This window comes from Schistocerca cancellata, chromosome 7 (assembly GCF_023864275.1).
Source record: "Schistocerca cancellata isolate TAMUIC-IGC-003103 chromosome 7, iqSchCanc2.1, whole genome shotgun sequence".
NCBI lineage: Eukaryota > Metazoa > Arthropoda > Insecta > Orthoptera > Acrididae > Schistocerca > Schistocerca cancellata.
Window position 1 is genome coordinate 244723123 of NC_064632.1, and position 16751 is coordinate 244739873.

A 16751-nucleotide genomic window follows, 5' to 3' on the forward strand; every position below is an offset into this window, starting at 1 on the left:
GCTATTCCCACTCCCATTTTCCACTGTGTTCTTGGGCGCCCTCTAGGTCTTTTCCCATCCATCTTTAGTTCTTCCATAATTTTGAGGAGTCTCTGCCCATGCATCCTCTTAACATGCCCATACCATCTTAATCTCTTTCTTTCAATTTCTTCTCTCATACTTTTTTGTTTGAGGTCCTTTCTAATCTCTACATTCCTTACTATGTCCATTCTTGTTTTTCCCCTAACTGCTATGAGAAGTTTCATTTCCCCTGCTTGCAGTCTGCTCCAGTCCCTTTCTGTAATTGTCCATGTTTCTCCATCATAGGTGACAATAAGGATGTAATAATTCTTATACATAAGGAGTTTTGCTCTTTCTGAAACTTCATTGTTCCAAATCAGATGTTTTATTGTTTGGTAGAAATTGCCTCCCTTCTGTAACCTCCTATTAATTTCGTTAATTTCGTTAGTTATTCTTCCATCCCTAGATATTTCACTCCCTAAATAAGTGAAACTTTCTACCACTTTGAGGGGTTCTCCATTCAAGGTAATATTTCCAAATACCATTACTTCACTCTTATCTTTATTTATTTTTAATCCATACCTTTTATTATTTCCTTCCACGCATCAAGCTGTAACTGTAAATCTACCTCTTTATCACCCCATATTACCATATCATCTGCAAAAATCATCTTTTTGTCTTTTTCTTTTACTATAACTTTAACATTAAAAAGCACAGGAGATATAATACTTCCTTGCTTAAGTCCTTGTCTTATTTCAAAGTATTCAGAGTTCCCCAATGGTGTTCTAATTCTACAATTGTGGCCTCTGTACATTGTCTTTATAACATTAATGTATCCATCTTCTATATCTATCTTCTTTAGCTCTTCCCAGAGTCTTTCCCTGTCAACTGAGTCATATGCCTTTTCTATGTCTATAAAAACCATTATCACCCTTTTGTTATACTCCCAACTTTTTTCCATCAGTTGGCAGATAGAAAATATCAGGTCAATCATGCTCCTTCCTTTCCTAAATCCATGCTGTTCTTCACTCAGCTCCTTTTCTATCTTTTCACTTATTCGATTTAGTAAAATTCTTTCAAAAATCTTGGCTGTATGACTCATGAGGGTTATTCCTCTGTAGTTTTTACAAAGTCTTTTATTGCCTTTCTTGAAGATGGGAACAATGTTTCCTGTTCTCCAGTCGTCAGGTATTTTACTATTTCTCCACACGCTTGATAGTACTCTATACAGCCACTGCATTCCCACTGGACCTGCTGCTCTTATCATGTCCACTGATACTTCATCAGGTCCTGGGGCTTTCCCCCCATTCATCTTCTTCGCAGCTTTTTCCATTCCTTCCTGTGTAATTTGTCCTAATTCTGTTTCCCAACTTCTCTCAATTTCTTCATTATTTGTTGTTTCCTCATGTACCTGCTCCTCAGCATTTAACAGCTTCTTAAAATGTTCTTTCCAGAGATCTTTTATATTCCCTGGATCTTCAATAATGGTACCGTCCTCTGTTTCCATCTTTACTGGTACTTCAGAAGCCTTCCTTTTATTTTTTGTCATTTTATAGAACATTTTCTTATTGCTCTTCACATCTTCAAGTTTTTTTGTAAACTCTTCCCATGCCTTTTTCATCATTTTTAGTTTTCCACCATTTTCTCCATGCTCCATTTTTTCTTCTAACTGCTTGGATTGTGGCATCATCCCACCAACTTGTCTGTCTTATTTTTTCCTTTCCAGATGTTCTGCCACATACTTTTTGTGCTGCTTCGACTAAAGTGTCTTTGAATAAACTCCATTCTTTTTCTACATCACAGAAAACTTCTTTTGGAAATTTTTGTGTTATTAATTCCCTGTACTTCTCAGCACATTCGCTCTCCTTCAATTTCCAATCCCGTATCTTCATCACTTTCTTCTGTTTTCTATTTTTCACACACTGATTCATTTTCCATTGTCCCACCATTAATCTACGGTCTCCATCTGCACTCACATTTGGAATTACCTTCACATTTGTTACTTTCTCTCCCCATTCCCTATCTACTAGAATATAATCAATTACACTCTTCGTTCTTCCATCCCAACTGTATCTGGTGATAACATGACTTTCTCTCTTCATAAACCAGCTGTTTGCTATTTTCATTCCATTCCTCTGGCACAAATCCAGGAGTCTTTCCCCTTCTTCATTTCTGCCTCCATATCCAAAACATCCCAATACTTGCTCAAATCCCTTTCTGTCTTTGCCTACCTGTGCATTAAAATCTCCCATCACTATATTAGCACTCTCTATATGGTTTTCTAACACATTTTCAAAGTCCATCTTCTCTTGTTCGCTACATCCCACTTGAGGTGCATAAATCTGGATTACTTTTAGTGTTTCCTTTTGGAATCTCAGGTTTGAGATTATGATCCTGTCTGATATATATCTCACATTTTCAATACAGCTTTGTACATTCTTATTCACCATCACTGCCACACCATTTCTTCCATACCTGTTATTCCCACTCCAGTACAGTTTTCCTCCTCTCAAATTCTTCTCACCTTTTCCCTTCCACTTTGTTTCGCTTAATCCCAATATATCTAACTTCCTCTCTGTTAGTACATCTGTCATTTCTTCCATTTTTCCATTGAGGGTTAATATATTAAGGGTGCCAATATTTATGTTATTTTTTAGTCCAGTTGGTTTCATCTTCTTGTACTGATGAATATCATCAGGTCTCCCATCATTTGCACCAGTACTTGAAGAAGCAGTGGGGTCAAATCCTGAGTGGTTCATTCCGAGGCTCATCTGTGTTTTGAAAGCAATATATGAAGATGTTTCTACTACTGTTTCCGATTTTGCAAACACGGTGTTTTGCTATGATTTAAATAGGTATGTTCAGGAGGCTCCATTCGTTGACCAGGTAGATAAAAATCAGATGGAACTATCTTTAAGATGTATTCATTCGGAAACAGGGTATGCTGAAGGAGTATGGCTCCAGGGACAACAGTGCTGGGTGGCAGGAGAAAATGATCATTGACAAAGAGAAAAATATATAAGAATTTACAGACAGACAGTGTAACGACCTAAGAAAGGTTTTGTGTAGAAATAAAATTACCCGTTTTGAGACAGGAGGTGTGGAACCTAGTGTTGAACAAATTCATTAAATAGCTAAATACCCGAGGTTACTTTTGCCTAAGGTATGATGATGATGATGATGATGATCAAACAATGGTACAGTGTGCACTGAACATTGTGCGAAACAGGTTTAGGAAGCATACATGGATCGTGTACTGGAATCTTACGCTCTTCAATGAAATTCTGGCAGTAGGTAGTAAATTATCTGGGAGTAAACCTGGATGCAAAACTAACATGAACCCTCCACATGATGAATATATGTACCGTGGCAAAAGATGCTCACAAGTGCACTAGAAGGGCCTGCAGGCAAAATGGGGTATACGTCTCAGGAGCATGTACAGGATCTACACCAGTGTTATACATTGAAGAGCCAAATAGGTTGGAGATACCTACTTAATATCATGTAGGGCCCATGCGAGCACACAGAAGTGCTGCAACATGTCGTGGCGTGGACTCAGCTAATGTCTGAAGAAGTGCTGGAGGGAACTGACACCACCAATCCTGCAGGGCTGTCGAAAATCCCTGAGAGTACAAGGGGGTGGATGTCTTCTGAACAGCATTTTGCAAGGCATCCCAGATATACTCAACAATGTTCATGTCTGGGGAGTTTGATAGCCAGCGGAAGTGTTTAAACTCAGAAACTGTTCCTGGAACCACTCTGTTCTGGACGTGTGGGAATTGCCCAAGTCCGTCAGAATGCACAATGGACATGAATGGATGCAGTTGATCAGACAGGATGCTTGTGTATGTGTCACCTGTCAGAGTAATATCTAGACCTATTAGGGGTCCGTAACACTCCAACTGTACATGCTCCTCACCCTTACAGTGCCTCCACCCGCTTGAACAGTCTCGTACTGACATGCAGGGTCAATGGATTCATGAGGCTGTCTTCATACCCATGCACATCCATCCAATCGATAAAATTTTAAACGAGACTTGTCCAACCAGGCAACATGTTTCCAGTCATCAACAGTCAAATGTATATGATGATGGGCCCAGGTGAGGCATAAAGCTTTGTGTCGTGCAGTCATCAAGGGTACAGGAGTGGGCCTTCGGCCCCGAAAGCCCATATTGATGATTTTTCATTGACTGGTTAGCATGCTGACACTTGTTGAAGGTCCAGCACTGAAATCTGCAGCAATCTGTGGAAGGGTTGCACTTCCGTCACATTGAAACTCTTCAGTCGTTGTTCGTCCTGTTCTTGCAAAATCTTTTTCTAGCCACAGTGATGTCAGAGATTTGATGTTTTACTGGGTTCCTGAGATTCATCGTACAACCGTGAAATGGTTGTATGGGAAAATACCCACTTCATCGCTACCTCGGAGATGCTGTGTCCCAATGCTCATGTGCCAACTATAACACCAGGTTCAAACTCACTTAAGTCTTGATAACCTGCCATTGTAGCAGCAGTAACCAATCTAACAACTGCGCCAGACACTTGTTTTCTTATAGAGGCATTGCTGACCGCAGCATCTTATTCTACCTGTTTACATATCTCTATATTTGCATATGCATGCCTATACTAGTTTCTTTGGCGTTTCAGTGTAAGACCTATGGGGTTACAGTATGGTGGAATAAAGTAGAAAGAAAATTGTTGCTTAGGAGCTTGGAAAGGTGCAGACACTGGCCTGCCTAGCCACAAAAGGTGGAATTGGCATCATACCCAGAGCTGGATGGAGACTATGCTGATCATAACCCCACTACATCCTTGTGTTACAATGGAGACCGTGGCATGGGCATACACGCTAAAAATTGAAAATCTTTGGAATTTCCAGAATCCCACAAAAATATAACGCATATGAAAAATATAGAAATGGTTAGGGAAGCTCACAGCTGCTTCAATAAACCTTTCAATGTAACAACTGGAAGTAGGTATCAGTGGAAGAATGAAACATGATATGGTTCTAGAGACCTAGTCTCGCTTACTGACCATTCAAAATCAAAAGTGCTGGGACTGGGGTATACTGGGTACAGCGTACACTAGAGACCACAGTCTCTCTAGGGAAACTGGCCACAGTTTTCCAGGCACAGATATTTGATATCAGAGTGTGTATGGACGAGGAGCTATTTATGTGCAAAAGGATCGTGTAATCCACATTCACTCGGGCACCCAAGCAGCCCTGAAGTATCTATCACCTCCTGCGATATGATCGAAGATCATGCAAAATGCCATGAATACCTTGTGAAGTTAGAAGAACAATCACTCAGTTGACAGTAAAATCAAAACTACATAGCTGGATTGGTAGGCAGCATGCAGAATAGAAGACAAGGATAAAGACAAAGAGAAAGATCAAACTCATGATAAGACAAATGACTGGCCATAAGAGCTTCAGGAAACACCTGAAAACAATGGGTACAGAGAAAGAAGCTACCACGTGGAGATTGTGGCGAAGAGGATGAAACGGCACCACCGTCAATCTGCCGATGCGAAGCACTGGAGGCCAAAAGACACAAAATATTAGGAACATTAATTCCTGAAGAAATTGTGTCTAATAAAGACTAGACCAAAGTTTGAGACCAAGTGTACTGACTAATAGATATAAAGAACTACTAGCAGTAGATTTGTTTGTCCCCTTACTAGTGTCATAAGGATTGTGTAGTTATATTTTGGTGGTCTAAGATACACTTACAAAATCTGTCAAACTCTTATTCGTCAAGAGAGCATACGCAAGGACTCTCGTTGATAAATTGGAAAAGAATTATCTACTTTCACTGGGCAAACAAGAGGCCTTAAAATCAGACAATGGATCCCAATTTGTGTCTTAAGTGGTTCAGGCAGTACATGAAGAGGAATAGTATAAGGCAAGTTAAAATTTTGGCTCCTTCCCCACGAGGAACTATGGGCAAGAGAGTTATGAGGGAGCTCAATAGTGCATGCAGGGCTTACTGCCATCAAAAATATACTTCATGGGCTACCTACGTCCCTCCATTTGAGACGTCATGAGGCCACAGTATTTTCTCTGCATAAGCTCACGCTGGGTGTGAAACCTAGTAATTTCATAAATGAAGAGACTGCATTCCCAGTTATTCATGAGCTAATTGCTGAAGAGAAGGAGAAAAATGTGAAGGTTCAAGTGAATAAAAGGGGAAGGAGAAAGTAAGAGATGGCACAAGAATAGATTGAAACCTACTTTCTTCGAAATTGGAGAAATAGTTTTGGTTAAGACCAAGAAATGGTCAATGAAATGACTCTGAAATAAAGAAATTCTGGCACATGTACCATGTGCCTTTTGAAATAATATAATAATCTCACAAAAATGCATATTTGCTAGCATACCCAAAATCCAATAAGCAATTAGGTTCAAGGAACAACACTGATCTGAAGCGATATACACAGGCAGGAAAAATGTGGTGTAGAGTGTGAGGAGAAGTAACAACTCTGATTTGAAACATTAGGCTGATCTCATACGAGAACTGGGTAATTCAAGTGGCAGCTGAGAGAACTTGGGGTGTTTTCTTTGGGACTGAGGTGTCAAAGAGGAATATATTTCGATAGGGGGGTGAGGATAATTTGTTGGGAATAATTGACACAATTTTAAAAATGGGGTGCAATGGGGATGAAAATGGATGTAGACAAGATAAGTAAACGGTTAAAAATATGAGACTCAGCAGGGAAAGGAGATCATATTATAATAAGTAGTCATGCATCATATGAGAGATGTTTTGAACTCTATGAATTTTACTGAAAAGAGCAAGTGGTGTAATGGTAACATACTGGATAAAAAATTGACGTACTGGAGCAATATGGGATTTCTTACAACATTTAAGGTAATTAGATGTGATATCATTTGTTGCACCTACGTGATGACATGTTGTCACAATTCGGGAGGGTGAATGAGTAAACCTAAAAAGATATGGTTATATCTGTTGATGAGATCATGATAAGCTGAGTATGTATTTCCACAACTGAAGACTCACTAATTTTTGTTTAATAGTAAATAATAAGAAATTTTTGTTAACAATATTGTGATAATCATTAGCAGTTGCAAATTTATCTTGCTATTGCAAATTTATCTTGCTATCTTTTCTAAATTAAGGGAGGTTGAAATATTCCATAAGTTTTGTTGGAGGGGTTTTGAAAAGTATAGGCAGTTGTACTAGCTTGCTTTTAGATACAGACAGTTGTACTAGCATGCTTTGCTTATTAGTTCCTTTTAAGGGAATTACACACTACCTGTGTGGTTAAGAGGATCATACACATTAAATGCTTAGTGTGTAAGGAAAATATACAAACTGTACTAGCTATATTGCTTGAGAAATGTCTACCTGGGCCATGTGTTAGTGGGCTGATGAGGATCAAATACTAATACCATTTCTTTCTTTTCCTTGTTGTATTTCGTGTTCTTGGAGCACTGGAAAGAACAAAACACTAAGGCTCAGTGACGAGCAAGCACTTACTACAAGGTTGAAGACACAGTGAAATCAACTACAGACTTGTATGTGTGTGACAGAGCACTTTAATGTTTCTAGAACCAAAGGATCTGTTATATCAATTTTGTCATGTTTTGTTAAATTTCAAATGGTCACAAATCACCGACTATTTAAAGCATTAATGTATATAAGATTGTGTGTTGTAGTACCTTCGTAACAGATAAGTTTCGAGAGTGCCATTTGCTTTTGGGTGTCCTCTGTGTTCAAGTATTGAGACTGTAGTCTTCCAGATCTTACAGGCATGAAGAGTTCTGTTGGACTTCAGAATACATGGCCTATGAAGATAACTGCCAGAAACTTTGTGATGAGGTTGTACTGATTATCTGTAAACAAATGTTGGATTTTTGTGTCGCCTACATGATGATACATTCCTCCAGCATAAGCATGTGGCTTTTGTGTCGTCTACATGATGTTACATTCCTCTGGCATAACCAATAAGCATGCTTATGTACTCCGACTTAGTGAGTCTACTAAGACATATCCCAGATTAAAGAATTACTCAGTGTACATTTTTATCGTCTTTGTTAAAGGGTTTGAAAAATCTAGGATACAAAGGGATGACAGGTAATTAAAAAGAGAGAGAGAGAACACTTACCTCCAGTATTTCTGTGAATATGGAGTCCACATTATGAGTGAGATTAACATACAAGCATCGAATAGCTTGCTTTGCTTGTTTTGTTGTTCCCACTTCAGCAAATTTTTTACATACTGGTACAAGATCTCTGACAATGTCAGGAAACAGCTCTCCTGCAACACCCAAGTTAGAGAAAATGAGATTTTAGCTTTCTAGCATTTTGTAGTATATAAGCATTTATTGTCTTCACATATATACTCCTACACTTAACTTCCATATGATACTGTCACAAAATGCACTCATCCCTCACTAACATGTTAATGAATAAGATTTACACCTTCTGTTCTTAAATGTCAATTTGCTCCACTGGAAGGAATAATTCATTTCAGAACAGATATATAACAAAAATTATAACAGTAAAGTTACAAACAAATATCAGAACTTACCATTATAGGCAGTTAATTCTGTCTCCTTATGACTCTCCGAGCATACCATCTTAGTGACTTACTCATCTTCCAGTTCCCAAAATAAAAGTGTCCCAGGAGGAATGGTCAATATTCAGGGATATGACAAGAACCATCATTCAAAGCAAAAAAGTCTAATAAACGTGGGTGCTAAAATGTAATCTTAAGAACTATGAGCTCTTCATCATCTTCAATATGGTGAAGCAAATCTCTCCTACTGCAAGCTCTTTGCTTTTCACATTTTGGGAGGAGGTGATATGGACCAAATTAAGGGGGGGAAAAAAAAAAAAAAAGTCTAGTATACATGAGCTCTAAAATGGACAACACATGAAGTGCTACTATGAGCATTTGTTCAGTAGATAAGAAGTGTTTCACAGCAGTGAAGATGAACATATGTTCATAGCTCTTAATGTATGCATTTTAGAGTCCGTGTTTACTACAACTTTTTGCCTCGAACGGTCATTCCTGTCATAGCCCTGAATATTGTACCGTTCCTCCTGAGACACCTCGTATACCTCATAAAATTATAACATTTATCCATAATGAGGAAATCTGTTTCAAAAACACCACACAAATTATCTGTTACGTGTTAATATTAATTTTTGATAAATGATGATTTCAGGGTGTATATACGGACAAGGAAAAGCAAATTCGTGGATTTTTTCCGGATTTCCTGGAAAATATACACACTATTTCCCACGTGAAAATACACTTTTTCCATGTCAAGTGACAGTATAATTTCTCTCTTAACTGTAAAACTTATCAATCCTTTGAATGGTCAACGTTTTATACACAGGCCTAGAACTTCCCAGCACTTCACTTCAGAAAATGAAATCCAGAGAAAAATAAATAAAAATAAAAAGAGAAATTGGAAAAATCTTTGATGTGTTGCAATGTGCACACTGCATATTTTCATATCACAATACACTGCATATTTTCATTTTATGAAAGCATACATTTGAAATCCACCAAATGCAGTATGTTCGTTTCCAAAAGATTGAAAATGAAATTGTGATGCCCTTTTGTAAGCCAATCATAGACCATGTCACATGATCTCGCCAGCTGATGCCAGTTTCAAATAAACATACGGCCTCAGCGAGAAAGATTGATAAAATCCAAATTTCTTTATCAAACAAAAAAAAAAAAAAAAAAACTTCATTGTTCTGCAAAGTGATTAATACTAACTGCCAAAAACGTGGAAACAAAATACAACCGGAAAGGAAACTAATAATATATTTCAGCATTCCGTAATTATGTGAATGTATTTTAATTCACCAGATAGCTCCCGGCCACAGAAATTTATTTTGTTTTCATTTTATGTGCGAGCTGTAAACAAAGGGGAAACAGCAAAAGCATTAAACGTAGACAAGGATCAGGGGTAGCGTTGGCTGCTTGCTGCCACTGCTGATGCAGCTAACAGCCACACTTAAGCAGCTGAAAAAAGCGGGAGAAGGTGCTGCTCATACGTGACTCAACTGCACATGCACTCGCTGGCAACTGCTCAAATGAACTTAATGTAAACAGTTGTGATGTCTCGCTCATTGCAAGCAGTTTGTTGTGGTCTTCGTCCTAAGAACTTTGGCACATTTTGCTGTTGGCAGACACTTGTGTGTGCATGGTGTTTTGTTGTAAATGGTGCATTTCCCATGTAACTGAAGTTTTAGTTTGGTTAATTTTCTTTCATTTATGTTTTATTGTTGCAATATTATCATTCTGCAGTAGCGGGATATGGTAATATTCTTTAACAGAGTATCAATTGGTACCAGTCAAAATTACAAAAATTTATGTGAAAACTAAAACAATAAAAAGCTCCCTGGTCTTTCCCAGATTTCCCGGTTGTCCTGGGGCATATACAGTCTGCATTTGGCCCAGCAGCTGCATGCCACTTTATTAAAACATCAGTTTTTGGATAAGCAACAGACTGGCATATCTATGACAACAAATTTTGATTTTCCGAAGCTGTAAATCACCACCACCTTAAAATAATATTAATTTTCCCACAGTAGTTTCTATTTTGATGGTTTTTAACCCTATGACCTCTCCATGTGTGGCTGTTCAGGAAAGTGGAAACAGATTCATAATGTTTGCGATTTTGTGTAAACATTCAAAGACTCCCAACAATGAACATTACACATGTCAAGAAAGCGTAGACAGAATGAGTGGAACTAGTACACAGGCATCTGTTTGGTCAAAATATAAACTGTTTGGTAGCACACCCAGAGAATGAGGTTCCAAAGGAAACAAGAATCAAGTGGACTAAAGAATGAAAAGAGAGTCCACGGAGAGAGAATGAAAGCCACATGAAAGATCAGAAAAATGAATCTCAAAGTGCTTATGATCCGACACAGTTCATATGCAAATTTCAATGATGATGATGATGATGATGATGATAATAATAAAGCTGACAAAAGAGGTTCTCTTTAAGTGGATCAACTATCTCAGTGTGTCCCTAAAAAGTGAACAATGACAACAATCAAGCATATCTGTCACTATGATGCTATCTTTTTCAGTAGTATTTTCAGTTGTTAATATTCCTCCTCAATCTCAATCAATTAAAGTTAAATATGTGATAGATTAAAACAAGCAATATTACTACTGTAACACAAAGGCATTTGCTATTGAGTAGCTACTTTGAGTCATTTATTCGTTACAGCATAATCTTCTGGGGAAATTCAGCAAATGTCACTAGGCTCCTAGTATTACAAAAGAAAGTAATTAGAAACATGTGTGTTGCAAAAAAACGGGAATCCTGTTGACCACTGTTAAAAAATTTAAAAATACTATCTATTCCCTTACTTTACATATATGAGATGGTGGTGTTCCTATATAGAAATCAACATACACTAGACACTTTCCGTTTTGACCACAACTACAGCACTCGCCACAGAGATAACTTCAAACTTCCAACAAATCGTTTAAAACTTTATGCCCAAATGCCAGAGTATATGGGGTTAAAAATTTTCAATAAAATAAAAGGCAGTAATATATTTAAAATGTAGATTGGTTCACTGAAAAGATTGCTCTTTACTCTTCTGGTGGAAAAGGGTTATTATTCTGTCGATGAATTCATAGAGGACAGCTTCGCAATCTGAACACAGGGATTGTATTAATGTATTATTTTATGTACATGTGTAGCTGTAACTTAGAAATGTAAAATATAATGTAAACTTTTGTATTTCTCTTAAAAAAGTGAAAAAAGTTTCTTTTGTAAACCTTGACATGTCTCCTGTACATCAAATCAAATGATTTGAAAATTGTATGTAATGAGACGAATAAACCACATAATATAATATAACATAACTCCATGTACTCAAAATCATGGTCCAGTACTTGCAAGAATGAATTCTGAATCATACATACTACTCTGTGTCAAATCACACATATATGATGTCTTAACTCAAATGTGACTTACCTATAGGCTTGTATCGTCCAAGGAATGTAAGAACAGAAAGTACTAGTGGTGCCACTGTCTCATCCTCCATGTCGAGGAATGAAACTAGGTGTGTGATAACATCTTCATGTAAGAAGTGTGATGGGAAGACAAATGACAAGATCTGAAAACAGAAAAATCTGAATATTTAAGAAGAATAAAACTGCACAAAATGTAATTTATACATGCAATTAACATTAAGAGTAAAATGAAAACAACTGTCAATCAATATAACACAATATTGATTACCCTGATCCTTTCTGGGATCAAGTGGTGACTGGTTTGGAACAGTCTATAATTACTTCCTCCTTTTCGCCAAACTCTTCACCGCAGATTAGCAATTACACCCAATGTCCTCAATTACTTCTTGGACAGATTCCAGTCTCTGTCTTCTACTATGGTTTTTATCATCTATGACTCCCTCTCATACCAAGAAAGTTATTCCTGATGTTTCAACAGATTTATCATCTGTATTCTCCACATCAACGCTAGCTTCTCTTAACTGTGCAGTGCTTGTATTTTAACATTGTTAGAAGAAATAAAAAAAAACATAAATTGCTATTTAAAAAATTGTAAAAGAAACTGACAAAGAGATCATGTCTTGCTAAACGAAATCTACTAGCATCGAATATGTGCTTTTTTTGAAGACTAAATTTCTGAGAATGTATGTCCAGAACATAATAATGTATGAAAGTGGGAAAACCACAAGAAAAGTGAAAATTAAGAGGTCTAATAAGATGAGCGCTGTGCAATTTCTCTCCAGAATCAGCAGGTGAAGAAAGGAGTATGTGGAAAACAAAGACTAGAAGGGGCAGGATGTAACTGTTTACTGTATATTGTTAAATAAGATGAGTAAGAAACAAATATTAAATGTTTCTACCACATCTAAATGCAGTAGAAACATATTAAGGAATCTGGAAGTGTAATAGGTTGGAAAGGTGTGGGTGGAGATCAGCAGTATGAGGGAAGGTAGACTGCCAGACTGTGGGCAAGCACTTCCCTCCTTCTCAGGTCTGCAAAATGAAGAGTGAGCCGACAGTTCCCCATTCTCTCTACTGCACTGCGTCACAAAAAGGAACCACAGGGTCCTTCTCGGGCAGGATGTTAAGACTGTTTACTGTATACAGTAGAACTTCATTTATATGTTTTCCACTTATACGTGTCCCCCCCCCCCCCCTCCCCCTCTTGCCCGGCGGAATATCCACAGTGTGCACAAGTTATGATGCAGTGTTTCAGAGTGATTTGCCGGAAGTGGATTGGTAAGACCAATATTAGACTATAATAAAATATGATAGTGTGATAGGGACCTCTGTCAAAGTTAGGAGCTGGTCAAATTTTCTTTGATCAAATCTAGCACCTTGCCTTAGATTTGATCAGAGGAAGTGTTCGTCTATGTTAACTGCATGGACAAATCAACCGCCTGGAGTGCTAGCATCGCTGCAGCTGTCTGGCACACACTGTTTATCAATATGACTCCCAAATTTACACAGTGCGCTGCATAGATAATGAAACTGATAGAAATATTCAAGGCAGATGAAGCACTGTGTAGCTTATGACATCCCAAATACAAAAACTATCACTGAGATAGTTCAATCTGCATCGCAGGACCTAGACGAGGAAGAAACTGACAATGAGGAAGATACAGAAGTGCCTCAGCATTCTTCCGTGACGTTTAACGATGCAGTAAATGCGTAAGATGTAATTAAACAATTTGTGATGCACCACAACGTTTCTGACGAAATAATGACAGAGTTATCCCATTTTGATGCTATTGCCGCATCAAAGAAAAAAACAAGCAAAAAGTATGGACTTTTTTACGAAATGACATTTCCTTCTATGTAGATGTTTATATTTTTCTTCATATCTTTGTTAAGTATGGTACCCAGTATGCCTATATAATGTTTTGTAGAATGTAACTTTTTATTTACTGGATTTTTCATTTGTGTTTACCAATTAATTTGATAGTATGGTGCTATATTTCATATATACTTTTTCACACTTACATGTTTTTTTCCATAGTCAGTTGAAAAACCTATAAACAAAGTTTTACTGTATTGTTAAATAAGATGAGTTAAGGACAAATATTAAATGTTTCCACCACATCTAAATGCAGTAGAACCATGTTAAGGGAAAAATTAGAATCTGGAAGTGTAATAGGGTAGAAAGGTGGGCAGTGGAGATCAGAAGTATGAGGGAAGGTAGGTTGCCGGACTGTGGGCATGCACTTTCGTCCTTCACAGGTCTGCAAAATGAAGAGCAAGCCAACTACAGGGACCTTCTCAACGATATACCGACCCTTCTGCAGCTCACATTAAGAATCACTGGTGACACAGTGGGCAAACATGCCTGGGTATGGGTTATTTTTTACAAACAGTGTTAACACTACATGGAGCACAGTTATGAACTGCTAACAATACTACAGCTGTAGCAATCTTCCAGGACAGGCAATATCCCTACATCACAAGTGCTGCTCGCTTGGCAATCCAGAAACAGAGTACCCCCACAGTATTTCCTGTGCAGTTCTCTCTGTATCAGTTTCTTCACTGAGTTCTTGTTTACACAATGGTATTTTCAGTTTATCAAATGAGTACTTATAAGCAGTTGTTAAGTGAGCTTTTGTGTAAAATGTGTTCATATAAACAATGGTTGATTTGTGCTTAATTAATAAGTGTTACATTGTCAGTGACCTATGTAGTATTGGCGAAAAAGGCACTGGATTGGTAAATGTGGCATATGGCCGATGTCTGTTGTTGAAAGAGAATTGTAAACCATATAACCATATTGTAGTCACTTGGTAGTGTATTAATGAACTCCATTTCTCTCGCCATTAATTCTTTTACTGGTAGACTGTCTAAATCTCTGCCATTCCAGAACTGCTGGTCATTATAGAGTGGACTGCACTGAGTGGAGCTGCTTACTACATATCCACAGTATATCTTCCAAGGTAGGTTGCGAATATGTTCACGTCTGGAACAGTAATCTGCTGTAATGCATTCCTTGACTGATGTTAAAATATCTAATGTTCCATAACATCTAGGTGACCTACATCTGCTATGGAGAAAGCCAATTTAAGCCTCTATGTCTCTTCAGATAGTGGGAGAGCCAAGACTGTGGTGATGCATTTGATACCTCAAGCTGTAAAAAGTATTCCAGCCACTGACAGTGGAGACAATGAAAGCACCATTGTCAAATAAAAATTAACAGCATGTTACTCTTGGGGCAGGATACTCAGTGTGGTATACAGTTGACAGCTCCAGTTGTTGAGCTTCAACTTCACATGAACAGTTACTTAATACAAAGAAAATAACTATACAAACATGAGTTCAGTGGAATTGTTTTGTCTACTCACATGAGGGAAGTGGACAGGAAATGCTGGGAAGATATAGTCCATCTGCAGACTGCAAAGTGGGCAGCACTTGTGGTGGTGGTGGGGTGGAGGGGGAATTACCTTTCCCAAAAGAGTGTCACAGCTGTCCTATAGGATGACTAAGAATCAATTTTCCTCTAGCATTGTAGAACAGCATGTGAAGATTTACGTAAATTCTGTCCACATGTGTTTCTTGTGTTCTTATCATTAGTAATTTGTATCTGTATACTATGAAGTGTTAAAGCACTCTGTGGAAAATAGACACCTCCCAGCACATTTGCACACTGCATCGCCAGTGATTCATACAGTGAGCTGCAGAAGGGTCGTATAACTTTGTGAAGCATCCTGAAGTTGATTTTTGTGATGCAGTGCAGTACAGAATGGGGAATTGCCTGCTCACTCTTCATTTTGCAGGCCCATGGAGGATAGAAACGCACACCCACAATCCCATGCGAGATACCTTCCCTCAACCCCCACCCAGTCTTTCCACGCTATTACAACCAATTAATCCTTAACGCTGCTCTACTGCACTTCGGTGTGGTACAAACATTAAATAGTAGTTCTGACCCACATTGCTAAGCAATATACATTAATTTAATACTATTAAAACATTATTTTTAATAATGTGTGATTTGCCCATCCCCTACAATGCAGAAACCATATGGCATAGGAAAAAATGAATCGGACATTTTTTGTAATAAATTTAACGTAGCTTACTTTTGTACTAGGAAATATTTTCACTATAAGCCACAGTTTTCAAGATAGTCAAGAAAAACATGAAGTTATCTTCACATGCCTCTCACCCCCATGCTCACACCCCTCTGGGCAGGATATTTAGAGAGTTATTCATCACAGTCCCCTCAATTACTGTACAAAAATATTTCACTACACAAATTTTTCCACTAATTCTCCTTTGTTAAATGGACTAACATTAATGATACACACTGAGAAAAATAACCACCTGGGTAAGGCAAAGAAGTGTCCCCAGGGTCCTGCATGCAATATGGGCCTACCCTCCTATAATTGTCAAACCACCAATCCGCTATAGTCAAAGTGTTAAAGATGAGAACAGCACCCACTCATCACAAGAATACTGCCCCTAAAATGGAAAATAGGCTTTGGCAGAAAAAAAGAGCTAACCAAATCTGAAAGAAAGTAAACAGAGTAAGAGATGATTAAGGCAGCTGGCATAGAAAGTAGGGTCGAGAGTCACTCATATCCGGCATGTGATGAGAGATACACCAACTCCGACCTTCCTCCATCCAGACTGGAAAAAGTTTACAATGTTATACCTGAGAATAAAAACTATTTTCATGGAAAAAATGAAGAAGTGGATAAACTGTCCAGCGTCATCTGCCAATATGAGAGACAAAGAATCCAGAAG

General features: G+C 37.9%; 1 protein-coding gene across 3 annotated transcripts in view; it reads right to left on the reverse strand.

Annotated features, from left to right (window-relative positions):
- Window positions 1–16751, reverse strand: part of LOC126092587 (sister chromatid cohesion protein PDS5 homolog B-B) — a 177438-nt gene that overhangs the window by 78907 nt on the left and 81780 nt on the right. For all 3 annotated transcript variants that reach the window (XM_049908278.1, XM_049908276.1, XM_049908277.1), the window contains exons 13-14: window positions 11983–12124; window positions 8128–8279 (exon numbers count right to left, since the gene is read on the reverse strand). In XM_049908278.1, the coding sequence (XP_049764235.1) occupies window positions 8128–8279; window positions 11983–12124 (294 nt within the window). The remainder of the gene's footprint in view (window positions 1–8127; window positions 8280–11982; window positions 12125–16751) is intronic.